We start from the raw sequence: 21,748 nt of genomic DNA, 5'->3' as shown, positions 1-21,748 counted from the left end.
GCTTTTGCTTTTAATTGAATGAACAGAACCGTCACTCTGAAGTCTGGATTAAAATGGCTTAGCTGAAGGTTTCATAGCAACCCAGATTTTTGAAATCCAACAGGGAAAACTTTATCTGAAACATGTACCAAAAGTACGCTTCAGATGATGTGAATCTTATCAAGCATTCACAAAATGCAGACTGGTACATGGTTAAGCTGATTTTTGTGCCATTCTAACTCTGAGGTCAACGATAAAAATAAGTAATAGTAGATGTCACGCTCCTTTTAATGGAGTCATATGTACAAAACGAGCCAGACAGAGAAAGTGCTGAGCGCATGTACTGTTTAATACAAGGAAATGTGTTTTGGAAGATGGAGATTTCTGTACAAAAAATGCTATTTTTTAATTGTATGATTTTTCAATTTGTTGAAGAGCTAAGCTATGGCCTTTGGCTGTAATGTATTCCTCAAAATTAACTGTAGCATATGCTTAAAATATATACTACTGTTTGGGTAATGAATCCAAATAGATTTTGCTTTCTGAATTAATTTAACATTTTGCTAATATTCTAAATATGTAGACGCACCTGATTGATTGATTGATTAAAAATGTCTTCTAAACAGAAGAAATTTTGACTATGGTTTAAGAATTATGAAATTAGACAACAATGAGAAACAAGATGCCGATGAGAATGCATCTTGCAGTCTGTCTTTCTTTTATTTATTACAATACTAATCTAATATAAAAAGTGGATGTTATGCAACAGTTTACAGAAATACAATAAAAACAGAGAGGGCTCATGCACTTCTCAATGCATTTGAGAAAAACCACAACTCCCATGCTGGATGACAAAAAAAAGCAGGACAGGTCAACCGCAGTAGTGCTGCTTCTGAGTGTAGAAACCTTAAACGCATCACACGCCAAGGGCCAGACACAAAGGGTCAGAATGAGACGGTGCTAAAGGCATCGCATGGACGAAACTATTAACGGCTTTCTTCATAATCCCTTAATAACTTCTAAAAACGAACGAGTACATGAACTGTAACACGCTAGAAAACAAGACAGCAGTAGAAAAGGTTTTAGTGGAAAATAATAAAAAGACAGTAGAGCAAAATTACTTTCTGTTATTCTTGCTGAATTGTTCAAACCTTTCTCATACAAGTTTTGTTTTTTTTCACTAACACCAGATTCTAAGGCACTTTCCTGCTCTACAGGTGGGAGTTTAGTTTGTCACCGCTAATGATTTATAGGCACCCTAAATTTTAAAAAAGGCCACCAAGAGTTTCACAATAAGCACAATCAAACAAATGTTTCTCTTTTAAGGTACAAACCGAGGAGTAATGACATGGCTGTTGAGTAAAAACTTAGTGCATGTCTAAGCATTTCTGCACTGAGTTGTACATGGAGGGGTTCTTTCTCGGTTCCCTTTGAGTTTTAAATGGAAAGGTTTGCATCCTCCTTGTTGAACCAGAAGGTAAACAAGTAGAACCACATCAGAGTGAATTTAAACATGCAAATTAAGCGGTTATTGATGTATTATGTGCAAGTGACCGGAAATGTAGTCTATCACCATCTCACCTTCTTCGATTCTGCCAGTTTTCACAGAACAAAAGGAAACTTGGTGACATAGTTTCACAGGACGTAATCATGAGAAGTTCATGTTCTTCCTCAAATGGAATGAAGGTTTACCAGAAAAAAACAAAAACAAACAAAAAAAAAAACTAATCTACTCTGAGTCAGAAAGAAACAATTCCTAAACACACACAAACAGTTCAAATAGCTCATAACATTTCAAGCCACAAGTCGATAACAAAAATCAACACAATTCATGGTATCTCGTCATCAAACGGCAGGTTAAAAACGCTTGAGAAATATTAAGCTTGTCAGTAGAAACGGGTCATTTAAATAAACATGAGCGCTTAAGTGAATTACATTCCTAACTATCTGCGACACGAAGCTTCCCCTTCCAGCAGAGACGGCGTGAACTCTTACGGTCGAAGGGTTCAAGCAGTAACGTGACACCTGCCTGACAAACCAAAACAAAGAGCAGAACAAACACTTCAGTCAGATATACAGAAACCATGAGCAAAGTTATTGTGAGTCCACGAAGCTGAGCTTCCCCGAGGTACTTCCATATGGATCCGTGTTTCTGTAGTAAGGCAGAGTTGGTCCAGTTTCTAACAATTTCGACAACAACAACAAAAAAACAAAACACTTCTGCACCCTGTTTTGGAAGGAGTTTTAGAAATGCATAATCTAGGAAATTTTTCAGCGAAGAGATCCTAGACCCATTTCTTCTGTCAGGTTTTAAAGCCCACCGTTGTAGGCATAGTCTGCCTTGTTGTGCATGATCAGTTTGTTGTCCACAAAATAGAAACTGTCTGATTTGGTCTCATATGGGTGCTCCACCATTTGGCAAACTGAAACAGGAGAAAAGAGACACAAAGTGTGTCAACGTAGTGATAATTGTAGGAAGAGCGCTGATCTGGTATTTCTGATGATGGGACGTAAACTCACTCAGGTCTTCGGGAAGCTGTGGAAACTCGTAAATGTGTTCGCACGTGTTGCGGCTGTTGGGTATACAGAAGCCGAAGTCGAAGTCGAAGTTCTTGAGGAGCCGTCCCTGGAAGTAATGCCTCTCGATCATACGGAAGCTGTTGATGGGTCGGTCCCCCACTGTAAACTCAACGCTGCAGTTGGACAAAGAGACAGCAGACATCCGTTTTTAAGCACGTACGGAAAGCGGTGAGGAATGATGATCGTTTTAGGCCGAGAGGCCGGGAACTTACGTCGCCCCAACAGTGCGCAGTTTTAGGAAGGCTGGTGTGAACTGGTATCTGACGAAACGCCCCGCGCTGGAGTCTGCATCCCCGCTCTCTTCGCCTTTCTCCACATGACCTAAAGCAGAGAATGGATTCACTGGAGGCCATGCAAACATCATTCACATCGCAGAGTGGGACTGGTCAGACATACGGGGAAGAAGGACGGAGTTAAATGCAGGGCAAACCTGGGAGAGAACCTGAAAGAGGTCACTTTCCAGTAGCACAACAACCCCGCACATTCAGCCAGAGCTTAATTACATTAAAACATATTCATTTATTAGAATAGGCTGTCGTATAAAGACGTCCAAACCTGGCAGTTATTTAAAAATCTGGTGTAATTGCAGCACAAGGTGGTTCAACAAAGTATTCACACAAATAAATGCGATCTTTTTTGTTGTTTGGGGGAATAATAATCTGAAATTATTTCATAACCGATTCACAATTATGAACTAATCTGTGTCAGCCTGTCACGTAAAATTTAAGGGAGGATTCTGAGAAGTGTACACTCTTTCTATTCTAAGGTTCTACATTTCACCATATAATGGACCAAAAAATAAGAAAATATCAAACCTTATGTGCAAAAACTAAGTACATCCCCAAAAAGAAACAAAAACAAAACGGGTCTGTAGTTCATTGATGCAAAAAAACCAAACAGTAAAAGACTTTTTTGCAACATTTAACAGGGAACACTGCTGTTTTCATGTTTGTTGACCTCATAGAGACACATATAGATGCAGCTCGCTCTGTATGAAAGCCCCTCAAAACGACTCCAAAACCTTTGGTTGTGACTTGCGCCTAGCGTTTAGGAGCAACAAGCTGTCCATGGTGGGTAAATTGAATGCACCACTTACCACTGTTTGGAGGTTTGGCTATCTCAAAAAGAACCGTTCCGGTTTCGAGGTCTCTGATTTTGAACCGTGTGAAGTCAACGCTGTAGATATTATCCTCAGGTCTGCACAGGTAGTCTGAAACACCGGAGAAAAGCTGAATCAGAACCACAGTTGGGAAATCCCGTTTTGTCCTTAGGAATAAGCTTTTTTTTTCTTTTTCCTTTCTTGAGAAACCCACAAACAAAATGTTCAATCATGTCTTTACTTTGAATATTGAGGTAGCGGTTAAGGACCTCTGCACCTTCTCCCGCAGGGCGGAGAGACCATGCAACAACCCCAAAGTGCAGCAAGAGAGAAGGAAAGCAACTCGTTGTGTGGTCTGGGAAAAGTCCCCAGATAACAAGAAATGCTTGTTAAAATCCAGTCCAATGAGCGCCTGATGACTAATGGAAGGATTTACCATAACTTGGAGGGTTCTTGCAAAGACTCATGATGTGACAGGGTGGTCACTGCTTGAGGGGGAGATTGGAATAAATCCAAGCAACTCTTTCCCATTTTTGTAGTTAATTTTAACCATGTTTTAAAAGATTTGAAGCAGATGGGCTGTCATTCATATAAGATGCTAAATAGAATTATGCAGTATAGACAACGTAGAGCACAATAAATAAATAAAGGTGTTCTATGGGGTCCCTGATGAAGATGAGTTTAAAAAAAACATTAAAATAAACTTTGCTTTAGAAAACTAAAGAATTCTGTCTCCCGAGGAACCACTTCTTCTGGTCACTGAACTCTAAATTGGACAAGGAACCCTAATTATCTGGATTGTCAAAAATAAACTAAAATAAACCTAAAGCTAATGTTAGAAAAAGCCATACTCGGGTCAGCAAGTCTTCATAACAACCACCAGACATCAAATGACTGCATATGATGCAGGAAAAAAAAAAACAAAAACAACTTTTTTCTGTCTTCCTTACGCTGACCACAGAGACGTCCAGTCTGATGCTGCAGAGAGTACTGGAAAGTAATATTAAAAGCTTCAGCAAAACAAAACAAAAAGTCTTCAAGTGGGTTTGCCGTGAAAGATAATCCCTCCATACACAGTGTTTAGTATGGTGGAGGATCTATGAGGCTTTGGGACTGTTTTGTCAAAGACTCAAATACAAAAAAATAAAAAAAAGTCCAAACCCCAAACTAGCAATAGTTATAAATCCCCTAATTACTACATTCCCTTCTGGCAATTTTTAGCGAATAACAGATTGTGCCCAATACAAATTGTTAATATTTCTACGCTTCCAGAGACGACCAAAGGTAGATGGAAAAGCGTTCAGTTAATATTAGCAACAATTAGCAAATTTTTTTCTAAGCTTACTATTTTCAAACCTTATCAAGATCACGTTTTTTGGGCTCATAGGATACCTTCCGTGACAACCCGCAGACCCAGGACATGGTCTGGGGAGATATCTGTTCCTAAAGCCCGGAGCTCATCCTCTGTGACCGAAGGCCACTTATCCGTGTGGCTGCGCCTAGACTTCAGCTTCCTCAGCATTCCTCCGCCGGTCTTTCTGTCCCGGTTGCTGCTCTCCACCGCTGTGCCTGCGTCCTTCTGCCCCTTCCCAGCTGCCTGTGACGGTTTGTTTTGAGAACTGCTCATATCGCCCACGGAGGCGATAAAGGAGCAGTTTTGTTGTATTTCAGGCACTTTACAAACTGAAGCTGTAATTTCAAGATGGCGTAAAGCGTGAGGGAGACGGAAAGTCGAGGCTGGGATTGGCTGGAAGCGATTGAGGCTGCCATGGTTACCAAAAGGGGAGGGAATGGTTTTATGTTCAAATCGCCCCGCTTTGACTCTGTATACTGAGAGTTGAGAAAATTAATCATATTCTATATGTTTTGACACAAGTTTAGCGTTCGTTACTCGTCTGAATATGAGCTCCGACCGTTTGTAGACGCCTGACCGCCTATGAATGGTCTCAAAAGCCTCGGACATTTCCCAATGATGTCCACATGGTGGCGCTCGCGCGACAGCTTGACACAAAGGTTTTGTTGACGGAAGTTCCTGCGGAAAAATAGAAGCAACGATGGTGCGGGTGAAGTCGAGGTAAAACACGTGCTTTTAGTTACCTTCGTGTGTTTGAGATACATCTCTGATGTTCTCTGTTTATATCGGCAGGTATTTGTTATGTGAGATAAATGTATCTGACAGGCGCGACTTGCTGAAGCTGGACGATCGAGCTGTATCGGGGACCGTGAAGGCAGCGGTGGCCCGCACTCACGGTGACTATGGGGCAGCTCTTTGCAGCATCCGATTCTGCGGTAAGCTGTCAGTGGATCAGTGCATGGAGTGATCGGACTATTTCCTTGATTAGACCGCATAGCTACCGCAGTAAAATAGCACTTAACAGCGACCGTTCATTGTAAATGTGAAATCCTCGTCAGTAGGGATTGGTAGATCAGTACAACGGGATAATGTTGATACAATTGAAATTAGGATTCATATCTTGCTCTTAACAGGAGCTGTTCAGCTAAAGAGCATCAAAATTAGCAGACACAATAGAGCTCCTGGGCTCTGACCAGCATATGGTTTTTACTGTGCAACTAAAATCCACTAGCTGTTTGAGATAGTCTGTTTCTTCACCAGAATCAAAAATGAAAACAGAATTAACGAAAGTACCTAAACAAATTGAAACGGTTAGACAAGGATACTTGGAAGGCAACGTTTAGCATTTATATGCCATAAAATTTAACACTGCAACATGTAGCATTGTATAAAACATTGAACAAACAAGACATACAAAAGGTCAAAAAGTTTAAATCAGCAACAAGAGAAGTCCAATTAATAAACCATTCCATATGTAGGTATAGACAAGAATTGGACTTAAGTATTAAAGAAAACGTAAAACTTTGTGTCTGATGAGTTAGGGCACTGTGCACAGGGATCACAGCAAAAGTAAAACCGGTTGACTGGTGAAAAGGGCCAGCATCTGGTGGATGATATTTTTCCACAATCAGAATGAACTAATTTGCCTTTCAAATGGTGATTTAATGTCATTAAGGGGTTATACAGTTGATATAACTGAAGAATGGCTTTCTTTTAAGGGTGCTAGTGTTTCTTTCTGTATTTTTTCTGAAAACGTACAAAAACATCTGCAGATGAATTTAAGTTTCCTTAAGATTTTTTTAAAAGACTTTGCAAGACACTTTGACTTTGTGCTTTGCATAATGAATTTGAACTACACACATCTCTCTCTGCTGTCAGACAAGAGAGAACAAAAGAGGTGCAGCTCGTTCATCCAGAAGAGTTGGAACATTTGCTTGCCTTAATGCTTTGTTCGCCTTTGATATATGAAGGCACTCCTGAACTCAAAACATTGCGTGTGTATTGTCATAGGTCTAAATATGAGATGGTAGTTTAATTTCCTTGTGCTGGAATTTGATTCACTGACACTTTAATCATTTCTCTCTGTCTCTTGTTTGTTTGTTTGTTTGTTTTTTTCCTTCAGTGAAATATCTGAATGCCCACACTGGAATTGTATTTCTCCGTTTCCCGAAAGGCTGTTACAAACTCCTCTGGTCTGCTCTGCCATTCATTACAAGTATTGAATGTTGTGGACGAATAATCCCATGTTTCTTCAACTGTTTGCACGTAGGAGGTGAGGTGCAAAAAAACAAAACAACAACACAAAATAACACTGAAATACATTAAAATCTCCATCGAATTTAGAGTGGTTTCTTTTCTACAGGAACAATCAGAACATGTCAAAAGTTTTTGATCCGATACAACACCCGGCAGCTCCATCGAATGCTCCCTAAATGTAAAAATGAAGGTAATGAATTAATTAAATTGATCAATTTTTTTCTGGAAAATGTTGGTTTGATCCGATGTCTTTCTTTTTTTCCAGAGGAAAAAAGACAGATTCAAAAAGCAATTCTAAGCTGCTCTCTAACAGGTGGAGGTGACGAAGCATTGGAGGATGAGCTTGAGAGTGAAGAGGAGGATGGAGAATAAGGAACCAAGAATCTCTCTTTTATTTCATTTTATAGGATTTCTCAGTGGCTACGTAAACATGAAAGTTTGATAATTATGGAGACCTAACAGCAGCATGGCTAATATTCTACAATTTCTCTTGAAAGTACATCAGCATAAAAATATCAGTTTCGTGGCATGCTAAAAATAATATTGTAATCTAATTTTAAGTTTGACATTTGTATGTAATAAAGGTATTTATGTTTTGTCTATGACATTTTATTCTTTAAAGAAGAGGTTTGTCATAATATGTAATTATTTATTTAATATAGATTTATTATGCCTTTGTACACATTCAGATCTGGGGCATGGCCGATTTCTGTCTAGAACAGCACAATGGCTGGACATTCCGACTGTGTTTGCATTTAGATTAATTTAAAATAATTGATTTTAATTGTCGATAGATGAAAGAAAAAACAAATCAAATCTGTGTGAATACATTTAATTATTGAGGAGAAACTACCATGACTTTAAAATTCTATTCTATTTTTTTTGTTGTTGTTTACACAAAATCCCACATACTGCTGTGATTATTGACACTATATCTGGTGAACCTTGCATTGTTTTGAATGAACACACATACTGAAATGGGCCACAAGGGAAGTTGTTTGTAGCAGTTCAAGTTGTTTGAACCTTTTTGTTATTACACAGTAGATTCTGGCTTGTCTGAATGAGTTATTTTCCAATTGAGATGTCCTGTCAGGTTAATCAACATCTGCCCTAAAAAGCATATTCTCTTATTCTTCAAATTTTGCATAGGAGCAAATAAAAAACCTGACCTTCAACATGCTAAATCTGTTAAAGCAACAGGAAGACATGCATTAGTGAAATAAGGTCTCCAGATGGTAATCACCTTAAAAAGGTAACCCTGAAATTTACAAGACTATTCATTTTACAGGAATATTTATGGTTGCCATTAACATAGTGACAACTGAGATTGTGCTAAAAGCTATTCATTAATTTTTTATTTTTTTTTACCTGTACTGAGTAAACGGACCCCGAATTAGGAGTTTTTAGGGGTTTGATTTAAATTTCCAGACTAAAACTGTTTCTACATATTTAACCAGTTATAACGGTGGAGGCGGTGTGTACAAATATGGGGGCGGGAAGTCCCCATATTAGTAATTTCTACATTTTCTCAAAGATTGAGGGGCTTTCAGATAGTGGAGTTTTACTACATTTCCCAGAATTGCTCGCTCATGTTTTTGCTAACAAGGCTGACAGCGTTACAAGAAACATCCGGGTCTCTCAGGTTCCTGTCTGGCGACTCGTCGCCATTAGTGCACGCTCTTTACTACGGACCTCGTTTTTAGGCTAAAATTCCCAAATTGGGTTGTTTTCCAGTTTCTGGAAAACACCTAGCGCCTTGTTAAGGGCACGTTGTTTTCCTTATCGAGCAAAAACCCGACAGTCAGAGGGGGTTTTGGCCCCGTTTGGCGAGCTTTCGTCCTCTCCTCTGCCAGGCTTCACGACTTGAGACGCCATAACCGTGTCTCTTTATTTTTCTCTGGTTTGTTTTATGGTCAAGATGTCGCCGTGATGGGGTCTCCGCGTTTGACAGAAATGAATCAGGGCCTTCGCCGCCTGACCCGCACTCACTGCAACCCGTTGTTGTCCTCCGTTTCCCCGTTTAATGCTAGAGAGCTCGGCCGCTCTCTGCCAGAAGCTCGGCCCGAACAGCGCTCACTGCACGGAGACAAACATGGAGAAAAACCCCAACAGCAGCACCAGCAACAAGGTTCCGCCCCGTTCCAGCTCCACAGGCCCACCGCCTGGAGAATCTAAGCCCAAAACAGGTACAAATACACTCAAAAATTCTTCTTTGTGTTTGTAAAGCTGTTGGATATTTGCAGCTAAATCCCCCTCCAATCCCCGTGGCCTGTTGGGGCCTAGCAGCAGCGATCCACAGCTTGTTTATCAGGAGCGACTGACGTCGCCGTCAAAACATTTGAGCCAGCAGCAGTCATAGCTGCAGCTGACACAAGCATACAGCTTTGTACATGGAATATCATATACCCCGGATTAATATACCACAACTCTCACATACGTGACAGCTAAAACTCACCAGTTCAACTTATTAATCATTGAAAGTTAATTTTATTTTGAATGGAAGCCAGTATAAATTTACTCATGGTGCCCTTTACACACCCAAGTGACCTAAAGGGCTGTACAGGTCCATAAAATAAAACATAACCAATAAAACACAAATACCTAGAATAAAACAGACAAAAAAAGAGAGAAATATATATATATATATATTTTACCTTATATATTAATATTTATTTATTTTAGTTGATCATTTTGTAACCAATCTCTGCTTCATTAAATGGTTAGCAGTTTACAGTTACCTGGAAAAAATCCAAAGTAGCCTCCTTAATTAGCTACATTAAAAATAAATTAATAAATACATTTGAGCAACAATGACACAACTTAATTTATTTTAGAAAAGTGACAATTCCTGTTGCTCATGCTAAAATATTGATTATTACAGTTAACTTTTTTTAAATGTTGCATGTTTGTTATCCCAGCAGTATTGTATTCAATATTAACACGCATTAAGCTACTGCAGCTTAGTGGTAGTAGCTTTTTTCAGTAAAGCCTCTTTGTTGACACAAAAATAATGATTTTATTTAAATTTTTTCATTTTAATTTACCCACTATTTTGCATCTGTTATTTTAAGGAACCCAAAACAGAAAGATGTTAACTCAGTTTTGTTAAGTGTTTGTCTCAAATCATATTGTCATGACAATGCTCAGCCACATTTTTGTATTTTGGACATTTTGCTGATATTGTGAAGTCGTTCTAAATTTAGTAGTAATTTTCTAGATTAATTTGTTTGCCATTCAGCTCTTTAGGGAGAAACATGTGTAACTAGTGTGTAATAGCTGTAAAATGATCTGCTTTTGTTGGTTGAGTGGTAGGGCTATTGGCTCCTGCAGTCAAAAAATGTTTAAAAAAGAGATTAACTTAATAAGACTGATTGGTGGTGCTCATTTAATTTCAATGTTAGAACTGTGTAGAATTTGTTCGTATCGTAAATTAAGGAACCAGCTGAGCAGTGTGCAGCAAGAGGTGGGGAAGGAGCAGGTTGACGAGAGCGTCTCTATTTTATTTTATTTTAATTAGTTTTCTTTCATTTCTGCAGACATTGAGGTTCTCTAAATCGATGATGCCACCAGGAGTCCAAGCAAAATGGGAGCTTGAGACATTAAGTCGCTCCAGAGTCAAAATGTACTGCAGCTATGAAAATAACTATGTACATTGCCTCATCTAACCTATTTTATTATTTCTGTCTCAGAAGGTAAAAATAATGGGGGCTCTAAGCGCTACAACCGGAAGCGGGAGCCCTCCTTTCCCAAAGCTGAAAATTTCCCCGGCCCTCGCCGCACCAATTCACAGAAAAGCAAGAATTTCGACAAGAGACCTCCCCAGAGAGGCGGAGGACGACAGTATGGAGTCACGGGCGGAGGACGCCGCGAGGAGGTTCGTGTTCTCCATCATCATCTTCTTCTTGGAGTGGAAAAAAACAAAGAAGCAGATTCCTTGAGCTTAACTTTCTCATTTGCGCGTCTGCAGGTAGCAGAGACCCGCCGGGCCGAGTTTAGCCCGGCTCAATTTGCTGGACCCAAAAAAATCAGCCTGAATCACCTGCTAAATTTCACCTTCGAGCCTCGCGGAGGCAACGACGGCGTCGGAGACGGCGGCCACTCCTACTGGGGCCGCAGGAACAAGTGGGGCCACAAGAACAAGCCCTTCAACAAGGAGCTTTTCCTCCAGGCCAAGTAAGCAGACCCTGAAGTAGTCAAGTAGAGTTGAAAATTATTTTAGTTATCGATTAATCACAATTAATCAGATTAAATGTTTCAGCCCTGCAGTCAAGAGGCTAGAACTAGAACACTAATGTTGAACTCGCGATGTATTTGTGTTTCAGCTGCCAGTTTGTGGTGACTGATGACCAGGACTACAAGGCTCACTTCACTGACCCAGACACTCTGGTCAACTGGGACTGTGTACAGCAAGTGGTAAGCACGGATCCATCCAAGCGTTTTGTTTACGTCAAACTCATAATGTCACGTGCTCGTAACGTGCATAACGACGGGTATTTTCTGTGCATCGGCAGCGCATCTACAGCCATGAGATGCCGTCTTGCCCCATCTGCCTCTATCCTCCTGTGGCGGCTCGCATCACACGGTGCGGACACATCTTCTGCTGGCCGTGCATGCTCCACTACCTGTCTCTTAGCGACAAGAGCTGGTCAAAGTGCCCCATCTGCTACGAGGCCGTGCACACCGCTGACCTGAAGAGGTAAACGAGGAGAGAGAAGCTGCAGAAGGGGTGCAGTTAATGTTACTTTTGAAACAATTAAGTAGTTGTTAAATCACAGAAGTAGCTTAGCTTCCTTGCGTGTTCAGACAGTGTCATTACATTAACTGGGTTTTTGTTGTTGTTGTTGTTGCAGTGTGGTTGCCATGGAAACCAAGCAGTATGTGGTTGGGGATGAAATCACCATGCGCCTGATGCGGAGAGAAAAGGGGGCTCTGGTGGCTATGCCAAGCTCCCAGTGGGTGAAGGTGGAGGAGCCTGTCCGCTTTGGAGGTAAGTGGCTTTTCTGGGGGTGTTTTCACATTCGATAGTCCGGTAGACTGGGTTCAGTTGGGGATCAAAGTTGCAGCATTTGTTGCATTTTCAGCTGGTGTGACCAGCTTTCACACTGCTCTGTGTCAAACAAATCAAAGCCCTTTGAGAAACTTGTTCATCTCCTCACCTGTGGTGGCGCTGCACCGAGAGCTACTGAAGGAAACGACATAAAAACCTCCTTAGGAGATACAATTGTAACTTCCTTCATCTTTAAATGTCAACAAAAATGGATTAGCATCAGATTTTAGCAGTTGTAGGATTTCTCTTTTGTCTTTGTTAAAAGACCTCAAGACATTTCTCCCGCTCATGCCAGAGCATGGGTTTATTTTGGTTGCATTTACCCAGAATGCTCTGTGCTGTAGTCCGCCTCCTGCTTTTGGAGCGGTCTCCGGTCCTCCTGGCGATCACATATGTATTTTAACCGCGCTGGAGTTCACTTCAACCAAACCATGACCAAGTGTTTTGTGTTTGCTGTTCTGACCCGCATCAGAGCACGATTACACATCCACTCCTTCCCAGACGAATCGGACTTAATAAATAAATAGTTTAACTTTCCTTCTTAGTGCAGTCTGGACTGAGAGAAACTTTTCTATTGTCACTAACTTCATAGCAACACTTGTGATGATTGAACAGGTTGGAATGCTTCTTATTTGTCATCAGAGAATGATGGTAACTTCTTTTTATCTTTTTCTTTGCAGATGCATCTTTGAGTCAGTATTCCAAGCTGCTGCTGACGTCCCCGTCGCAGGTCCTGAATTTGGTAACGGAGGAGAAGGGAATCCTCCAGGCTCAGCTTAGCCTGGAGGAAGAACCTGAGGGCTGCTTCATCCAGAGCGCCCTCTGTCTTTTGCAGGTAGAACCGTTCTCCTGCCTGTTCCGCCAAGGACTTTGTAAAAAGCTGTATTAGGGATTGCATGAAACAAACAGACGATGCGTTTCAAGGAGCAGCAAATTATAAAAACAAGGATATGAAATTCTAAAAACACACACACACACACACACACACACATAACTGTTTGAATGTTCTTGATGATAGGAACAAGAGGAAGCTCTGCTGAAGCGTCAAGTGGCTAATGCAGAAACCCCTGACCTGTGCTCACTGACTCTGAACGATCCTCCTTCCCCTCTGGAGGAGGTGGTGACCACTACTGTCAGCGCCAAGGTAACTCTAGAAACGCCCGTCTTGTGATAGATCAGAATATGTGCCTCGCATTTTAACTTTCTTTTATCTACAGTTCTCAGTCGGGTTGCAAGTTATCGATAAATGAGTTAATCTAAAGTCGGTCTTATCGATTGACTAATGATGAAATGAAACCTGAGTTTTGTTTTTCATCAACAGAAGGGTTACATTTTTCTTAATATGCGTAATTTAAAACAATAATAATTGAATATTATTATTTTGTATCAGCTTTATTAAATACTAAAACAATTTTATATTTTCTCACACTATTAAGCTTTTACATTTATAAAATGTAACGACAAAGGAACTTATTTGGGTGCTGAAAGGGAAAAAAAAAGATGATAAGAATAAAACATGAAACACTTAATTCCCCAACAAGCGTGAGATGTTCACAGAGAAGTGGAGTCTGCGGTTCTTCCAGGAATCTTCAAACTTTGCTCCATGAAGTGCACTAATTCACCACAGTCCTCAGAATCACCCGTGCTCATTGCCGAATTGTTTTTCTTTTTCCCAACAATTTTTCATGCAGAAGTTGACCCTCTGAATAAAGCATTATTCAGGAGAAACTTCAGGAGCTTGTCAAGTTTTTATATTTCTAAACAGAACCACATAGAGCGCATTTTCTGTCCCAAATCGATATGGTTTGCCATCTTTAATCTTGTGTCAATATGACCAGCGTTGCCCTCTGCTGGATGTCAGCCAAACTACAACGCTTAAAAAAAGGTCGAAGAGGACGTTATTAGTTAATCGACTGGAACTAATTTTAATCTAATAAACCATTAACTGACAATTAATCACAAGCTGATTAATTGTTTGCATCTGAAAGTTCTACATTAAGACTCCGTCCCTCATTTCTCTTGCAGCCTGTGCTGCAGTACTCCTCAGCTTTTGACGACGAGGTGGCAGAGTTCCCAGAGGACGCGGCTGCAGAGCCGCCTGGCTGTCCCGACGCTATCCTGGAGAGCGTCCTGGAGGAGCCCCCCGAGGCCGAGCCGGAGCCCCAGCTGGAGGAAGAGAGCCCAGCCAATCAGGCGGAGTCCGCTCGCCCCTCTGCTGCTGTGGTGCACGGACCGTACTATTATTTCTACCAAGGTGAGCAATTCCCTCCCCTGTCCAACAGCATGTGTGTAGAGATTATCTTCATCAGTTATCATTGTTTTTCAAAATTTTGTTTATATATGTATAAAAAATAAAAATAAAAAATCACAGGAGATTAGATTGTGTTCTTTAGAGTTTGGTTTTAACTAACTGCTGGGTTTTTTTGTTTTTGTTTATTTTTCTCTCTCTTCCAGCTGACGACTGCCAGCAGATGTTCCTGCATCCCATCAACGTGCGCTGCCTTCTGCGTGAATACGGCAGCTTGGAGGCTTGTCCCGACTCCATCACCGCCACAGTGGTGGAGATAGTAGGACACACAGTCAATGAGGTCAGCAAAAAAATAAAAAATTTAAGAAATACTTGTGGAAAATAAGTTGATTTACTTTTTCTATTTTTCAAAAAAAGTGCATTTACTTTTTGTCAACATGTTCGCTTTAGGTCTACAAATAAAACCGTTTCGTTGGTTTTATTTCAGGAGATCCGTCGTCGGCATCGCTATCTGGCTCACCTGCCGCTCACCTGCGAATTCAGCATCTGCGAGTTGGCCCTGCAGCCGCCGATCCTGTCCAAAGAAACTCTGGACACGTTTGCTGGTTTGAACACTTTTTTTTTTTCTTGTTTACTGTTTTAGCAGTCTTTACCCTCAGCTTGTAAGTCTTTTTTTTTTTTTTTTTTTATCCGTCAAACCTTTAGATGACTTGGAGAAGAGAAGGCGCCTGAGGCAGAAGAAGGCGAGGGATGAAAAACGCAGGGAGAAGCGCATTGAAATGGAGGAGAACAAGAAGCAGGGGAAATGTAAGAGGAGCCACTTTAAACTCGTCGGACTCGCTGTGCGACTCCGGGTTGATGTTTCTCTTTGTCCCTTCAGATCCCGAGGTACACATTGGACTGGAGAACCTTCATCATTTCCCAGCATTTGGCTCCCCTCCCCACTACAGCAGCCCACCAATCCAACCCGATTTTACTTTAGCTCCTCCATCCCCCCTCAGCACCAGCCCTTCCTCTGGTAAGATTCCCGTTTAGGTTTTATCCTTGTCGGAACGTTATAAAATTCCCTCTAAATTCCCCCTCCTCCTCCGTTTCAGATGGGATTAGATTCCCGAGTCTGAGTGTGTCCTCGCCCACCGTGGGTAGCCTGGAGGACGAGTCCCACTGCATGTCCTTTGCACAGGTGTGTGTTCAGCGGACATTTGTAGGTCAACCAATGACGACAAAGTAATTAACTCCACGTGTTAATTCTGTGTAGATGCTGAAAGATGGGAAAGCCAGAGCTGATGCTGGGCCCAGGGTCACTCCAAAGAAAGGTGACACAAGCCAAAGAATAATTTGTTAACGAATTATTGATGTTTAAAAAAAAGAAAGAGTAACTTTAGCCCTTCAATATTTGCACATTTCCCACTCAGCCATTTTGATTCAGGAGTGTTTGAGCAGAAGTGGATTAAAAGTTGCAGGACTGGAGCTAGAGAGCCTCCCTGTGTTTACATTAATATAACCCAGTGCATAACTGTGAAGGTTTTGAACAAACTTTGCAGAACCAAGCAAACACTCCACCTCTGGTGGCAATTAAAATTTTATTAAATGAAATTTAAGGCACGTCTGTGTCAGTTTTTAGGTTTTCTTTTGTTTCTTTTTTTAAAAATTTTTTTAGAAAAATTTTATCATTTTTCTTCCAATTTGACATGTTGCACTGCTTTTGATAGTTACTGTATCACATTGAATCCTAATGGCAATCCATTGAAGTTTGCGGTTGGAAAAGGCAAAACATGAATCAGTCAAGGAACTGAATCCATGTTTCGACTCATAAGGATTGTTTCCAGCGAATATTTTGTAATAATTTCACTAATATCTATGAATGGTAGGTCTGGATTTTTGTTGTTATAACTTATTTTAAATGCAACAAAAGTGTTTATTTTTTTGTTTTGTTCTTTTAAATGTCATCAGCTTTAAATAATCATCAAGCCAAAACTTTTCTACTTTAATTTCCTATAATAGATGGTATGATGAGTTTGAGTTGAAGCACATCGGTGAAAGCAAAACGTCATGAACTTTATATATGTTTGCACATATCCTTTTAAGAGAATTTTTGACTACGTATTGCGTTTTCTCCCGTGCAGACAAGCTGCTTGCCCCGCCAGCGGCAGACAGCGACGGTGAGAGCGACGGCTCGGATCGCGTTCCCGTGCCCAGCTTTCAGAATTCCTTCAGCCAGGCTTTCGAGAAGGCCCTTCTGCAGCTGGACAGCGGCCCCCCTGCCCCGCCACAGCCTGTGGTAGAACCAGGTCAGCAAACGTGCCATCGCCCGACGATCCGATTGGCTGTCGGTTGACGCGCATTCCCTCACTCTCTCGTAATCTTGTGTTTCAGATGAAAAGGGAGGGAAGAAGAAAAAGAGAAAGCAGAAACTTCTCTTCAGCACATCCATGGTTCACACAAAGTAGAAAAAAAAAAGAAGTTAATTTAATGATTTTGTTTCTTCGGATCTTCCCGCTGCTCTTGTTTTATTTTTCTCCCCAGACATGTTGGAAATCTAAGCTATGAAAGTAGGATTTACCGAGTAGCCAAAGCTCACATTACTTTAGATCCTGTTGCTGCTGCTGCTGCTGCTGCTTTAGTTGTCTTCCCATCAGTTTCATTTGCAGTTTGTCTTTTTTTGTCCAACCGGCCCCATCATACTGAAAGGTTTCTGGGTAACCCTGCAGTTCCGATGCAAAGTAAACAAATCTAACAAGTTGCTGTCTTCTAATATTTGTTCAAGCTTTCAGGCTTTTCATATCTTCCAAGTACATAGTTTGACAGATTCCAGAGTATTGTATCTAATAATAAGATAGGCCAGGTCATGTGGAGGTGCTTCATACTAGAGTAGCAGTCAGCCAGCTGCAGGTATGTTGCACCTACACCACATCAACCTGGACGCCTGCCTTCCAAACAGTTTTGGAAAAGGTGGAGCTGTTGTATTTTCTAGCTCTATCATAAGGACATGTTGTAGTACAAGAAAGAAAACAGTATTGTTAACTAAAAAGCTGAAACATGCACTTTGTTTCTCCTTCAGTTGGTCCTGCTTCATTTTCTGATTGGGACTGTTTACCCTAACTTTATCATTATCCCCAGTTAAAATTTGTTTGTGTGTCAGAAGATGTGTGGAGTTGGAGGATTGCTGAGATTTGAACTTCATGCTAAAGGTGAAATGGATTTTTTTTTTTTCTTTTTTTTTGAGGGTTCTTCAATTCACCTATATTTTTGAGCAGGTTTATGGGGGTAGACAGCATAATTAGTATGTTGTAACAAATAAAGATTTATGCACAATTATAATCGTGTGCTGTAATTTCTGAAATCATATTGATGCAGTACTGCTCTTGTTCCACACGAGGGCAGTGCTGATAACGCCCGCCGTGCCACTGGCCGTTCACCAGTGAGTGGTAAACTGCTGCAAAGTAGAAAATTAACATCCAAGTTATTAGAGACGTAATCTTTTTTGCATACCATTGATGATGATTTTTTTTTACTAGCGTAGATTGTTAATTGGTATAAAGTTTATTATCCAAATGTATATAAAGTTATTTATTTTCAGTTCGTTGTAAACCGGAAGTTAGAAGCAAACACGTCACACCATCTTTTGGATTATTGGATACGTTTTATTCACGTATCTTTTAAATTGCGTCCTCCGGCAGTCTTACTGTTTTTAATTTTGCAGCACTTCTGGTCATGCGTTGAAGTTCGCCATTTTGTGGGGAATTCTAAAATATTCAGTCTTTCTTTGAAAGAAAGGTATCTGTCACTTAAGATTTTCTTTGTGCCATTAATTAGCCTATTATTCAAAATACATGTTATTTTAGAAATACGTTATCGCAAATTATTTGTTTTTTAATTCAAATCATTTGAACTAAATGATTTGAATTTAATTAATTCAAATAAAATTTATTAATTTTAATCTGAACCAATTTGTTCGAGATTTTTTCTTCTTTTCTGTAAATCTACCAATTTGAGTTTATGTAAAGGTTAAATAAAAACTCCTTTAACACACACCGACCAAAAAAAGAAAAAAAACAAAACCCTGAAATTAATCACAGTCATTGCTGCTCTCAGCTTTAGGCTTTCAAAAGGTACAATTCCAGTATGTGTAAATTAGATGGGTGGTGTTATCTTGGATATTTAATTACTAAAATTGTAATCTTTCTGAAATATTATCTTTCAAATATAATTTTTGCGTTTCCAAAAGTTAAGGTCAGTGGTGCACTGAAAAAAAATTTTAATTTGCTAACCATACCTTTCTGTAAAAACAGCACAACTCAGCTATGGAACATTATAGTGTTTTAAGTTTGTTTTTAATTCTGCTATAAGTTAAGATAAATTATAGCCATCCCTCAAAATAAGCCTCTTCACTCACTTGGCTCTATGCTGACATCATAAAAGGCTTATTTGAACAGACCTTGCCCCCCAGTACTTCTGTATATTTCTTGTTTGCCCATAGTTTTGCATATTTCTGCTCAACTTCCACCTTCATATGTGATTATTTGAATTCTGCGCTCCTGCAGCAAAACCTTTTCAGGAAAGTGAAGCAATGAAGAACAGACATGAAAACTGTTTATCAAGACATCCAGGACAGACAGGAATGTATAGATTTCCTTACCAGAAATGTTCAGACTTCATTTACAGTCAAATTATTTTAAAAATCATGGATTTGATGAAGACTGGTTTTGACATCACAATAACCCTTTTTGCAGAAATGCTCTACTTCCATGGTCCTTTATTTTGAAAGCATTGGCGGAAAGGCGGTAGCCAGTTTGTCCAGCTTGATGAATCTTTGTAGCTAACCAGTTAGACTGCTTGTTGGTTTCTCGGCGCTGTCTGGTCGGTCCTGTCAACAACACTGCAACCTGAGACGGGATAGCCAGTCATTTGGCTAGCTGAGTAAACCAGCTAAATTAGCCACACTGCTAGCCTCTGTATTAACTAACCACCGAAGCTCTGGGACTACCGTGCAAAGTTGGCTGAATACAACCCAGTTTGGAGTTGATTCGACGGTGGCAGAGGAAAAAAAAACTCCCATTTCTCCGTTTGGTAAGTTGTCTCCAGAATGGATAAACCAGGCAGAGAAAGAAAGACAGGTTCAGTCCGTGTTTCCATTTTGAAAGTTCAGCTTCTTGAGTTGTTAGCCTTTCGGTTGCTAGCGAGCAGTCTCTTGATGCGGTTTATAGGTCCTCCTGTTTTAAGTCTCCATTGTTGCTCATAATTCCGAGCTCTTATTACATGTCAACAAGTTGTTGTTGGGTTTTTTTTTTCTTCAGTGAAATAAATTTTGTCCTGTTCGGTGCACGGCCAAAACGTGTGTTTCGGTAAATTCGACCGGATACTGTCCCCTCTGATCCAGATAGTTGGGATGAGCTGGGAGGAAACAAGGAAGAGATAACACTTGTTGAAATGTATAAACTAAAACAGCTTAGGCTGACTTGTACGCCGTTATTGACCAAAATATGAATTAGTTGGCACGGTTTCTGATTGCGTGTCTCATAAAATCTGCATTCACTGGCTTTTACTTAGAGCTGCACCAGTCGGACTTTTCCCGACCGATACCAATTTCCTTTTTCTTTCTCTCCCTATTTCCTCCTCCTCGGTGTTTTGAGTTTGATATGGGCAGACCTTTTTTGTGCCCCAATTCTGGTATTAATCACTTTAAATTGGAGAAAATAAATAAATCCACGTCTCTTGATTGAATTTTTTTTGTTTGTTTGATTTAACTAGAATTAATTTTGTTTATTGTCCAAAACCTATGTTCTTAAACCTCTAATATTTAATAATTGTCTATTCAAATGTCTGACAAATTGATTTATGCAATTAAATCAACCCGCAGTTGGCTTTCTCTTGCTGTTACCATTATGAACAGGTTGCACACCTGTGTTTGTATGTGAACAAACATCTTAATGCATAAAATTAGCCTCTGATTATTTATGACTTTGACTTATTTACAGTTACATTTATTTATATTAAAACTTTTTTTTCCTATATTGGCTCTTTCTTTGATCAACAAGACCAAAAATGTCAAAATCGGAATACGTTTAGATGCTTATTTGACTTATTTACTTTTCTTTTTTTTTTTTTTACTTAGAATATACCAAATATTAACTAATTTGTAGACATTTTAAGAAAATTCATTTTGGAAATGTTTAAAGTTCAAATGTGCACCAATCAATAATTATGTGGAGATTGAAATTGGCCAATTATTTCTTGATTGATAATCAGTTGGACAAATGCAGAAAAGCCTTTGTTGCTATGTTTTCTTGTTCATCAAATTCATCAGAATAAACTACACCTGCCATTTTTGGCTCTACAGACAACCATTTAAAAAAAATAAATAAATAAATGAAATTAAAGTCATAAAAATATGCTGTGCTCTGGTCAGACTTGTCCTTGCCAATGCCGATTACTGAATGCAGTACAAGTTCTTTGGTAGAGTTAGTAGTTTTTATTTCAACAACAAATGGAAGAAAATTAAAAAAAATGTCCACCTTGTGAGCTGCTGATCCCAAATAAGAGAAGTTTGGTAAATTTAGCTGCAATCATTTGTGTTAAATGGCTTCTTAAGTGACTCTTCAATGAGGGTTAGATAAATTACGACCTTGCTGCACCGCTCAATCTGTCGTTTACCAATTTTTTTTCTCGGTCGGCCTTGATCGGGGATTGGCAGCTGAAATACTGAGAAATCTGTGGAATAAATTCTTACGTCGGCAAACGTTGCAAGTCACATAAACCGGAGAGCGATAAAACAACTCGACTTGAACTTATGAGTGTAGTTCAGCATTGTTTAGATTAAATATCAAATAGTGGATTTACAGTAGTCTTTTAATTCACCTCCTCAATAAACTCCTGTTTGATACTGTACAGAGATTCTCTCACAATTAAAATCTGACGATGAGAGTCATATGCAGTGATGTTGAAATTGTTTTTTTTGTTTTTTTTACTCGTATAGGTAATGGTTTTTACCTTTAATTTTCAAATAAAACACAACTCACACTGCTTACTTAATGATTATTTATGCATGCTATTGCTTTGGGTGAGAAAATGGTATCAGGAGGTTAATATTAAAACATGAATTAGAAGATGCAAATAAATAAATAATTCAGTTCATTTTTAAAATAAGAAAATACAAATTTTATTGCCTAAACCAGCTTTCCTTCA

General features: G+C 39.7%; 4 protein-coding genes across 6 annotated transcripts in view; 3 read left to right on the top strand and 1 right to left on the bottom strand.

Annotated features, from left to right (window-relative positions):
- Positions 1-307: 307 nt before the first annotated feature.
- On the bottom strand, positions 308-5,434 carry unc119.1 (unc-119 homolog 1). Its single transcript, XM_044111705.1, has 5 exons — positions 5,051-5,434; positions 3,656-3,769; positions 2,772-2,880; positions 2,500-2,672; positions 308-2,402 (listed from the first exon to the last, which is right to left on the bottom strand). Exons 1-5 carry the CDS (start codon positions 5,283-5,285, stop codon positions 2,290-2,292), a joined length of 744 nt encoding a protein of 247 aa, XP_043967640.1. The 5' UTR covers positions 5,286-5,434; the 3' UTR covers positions 308-2,289.
- Positions 5,435-5,531: 97 nt separating this feature from the next.
- pop5 (POP5 homolog, ribonuclease P/MRP subunit) lies at positions 5,532-8,318 on the top strand. Its single transcript, XM_044111706.1, has 5 exons — positions 5,532-5,732; positions 5,805-5,947; positions 7,135-7,284; positions 7,375-7,458; positions 7,534-8,318. The coding sequence occupies exons 1-5, from the start codon at positions 5,713-5,715 to the stop codon at positions 7,638-7,640; spliced, it is 504 nt and encodes a 167-aa protein (XP_043967641.1). The 5' UTR covers positions 5,532-5,712; the 3' UTR covers positions 7,641-8,318.
- Positions 8,319-8,894: 576 nt separating this feature from the next.
- On the top strand, positions 8,895-17,884 carry rnf10 (ring finger protein 10). The gene is made up of 17 exons (XM_044111704.1): positions 8,895-9,454; positions 10,958-11,142; positions 11,236-11,441; positions 11,591-11,681; positions 11,780-11,964; positions 12,119-12,255; positions 12,996-13,150; positions 13,334-13,459; positions 14,341-14,569; positions 14,770-14,903; positions 15,051-15,168; positions 15,269-15,370; positions 15,444-15,581; positions 15,661-15,746; positions 15,822-15,879; positions 16,690-16,854; positions 16,940-17,884. Exons 1-17 carry the CDS (start codon positions 9,292-9,294, stop codon positions 17,011-17,013), a joined length of 2,352 nt encoding a protein of 783 aa, XP_043967639.1. The 5' UTR covers positions 8,895-9,291; the 3' UTR covers positions 17,014-17,884.
- A 1,395-nt stretch (positions 17,885-19,279) lies between these two features.
- Positions 19,280-21,748, top strand: part of si:ch73-138n13.1 (titin homolog) — a 32,609-nt gene continuing 30,140 nt past the window's right edge. For all 3 annotated transcript variants that reach the window (XM_044111701.1, XM_044111700.1, XM_044111702.1), the window contains exon 1: positions 19,280-19,633. The gene's annotated coding sequence lies outside the window, so the exon portion shown is untranslated. The remainder of the gene's footprint in view (positions 19,634-21,748) is intronic.

This window comes from Gambusia affinis, linkage group LG03 (genome assembly GCF_019740435.1).
Source record: "Gambusia affinis linkage group LG03, SWU_Gaff_1.0, whole genome shotgun sequence".
Taxonomy (NCBI): Eukaryota; Metazoa; Chordata; class Actinopteri; order Cyprinodontiformes; family Poeciliidae; genus Gambusia; species Gambusia affinis.
The sequence above is the reverse complement of the archived record's forward strand: the minus strand, read 5'-3'. Positions and strand labels throughout refer to the sequence as shown.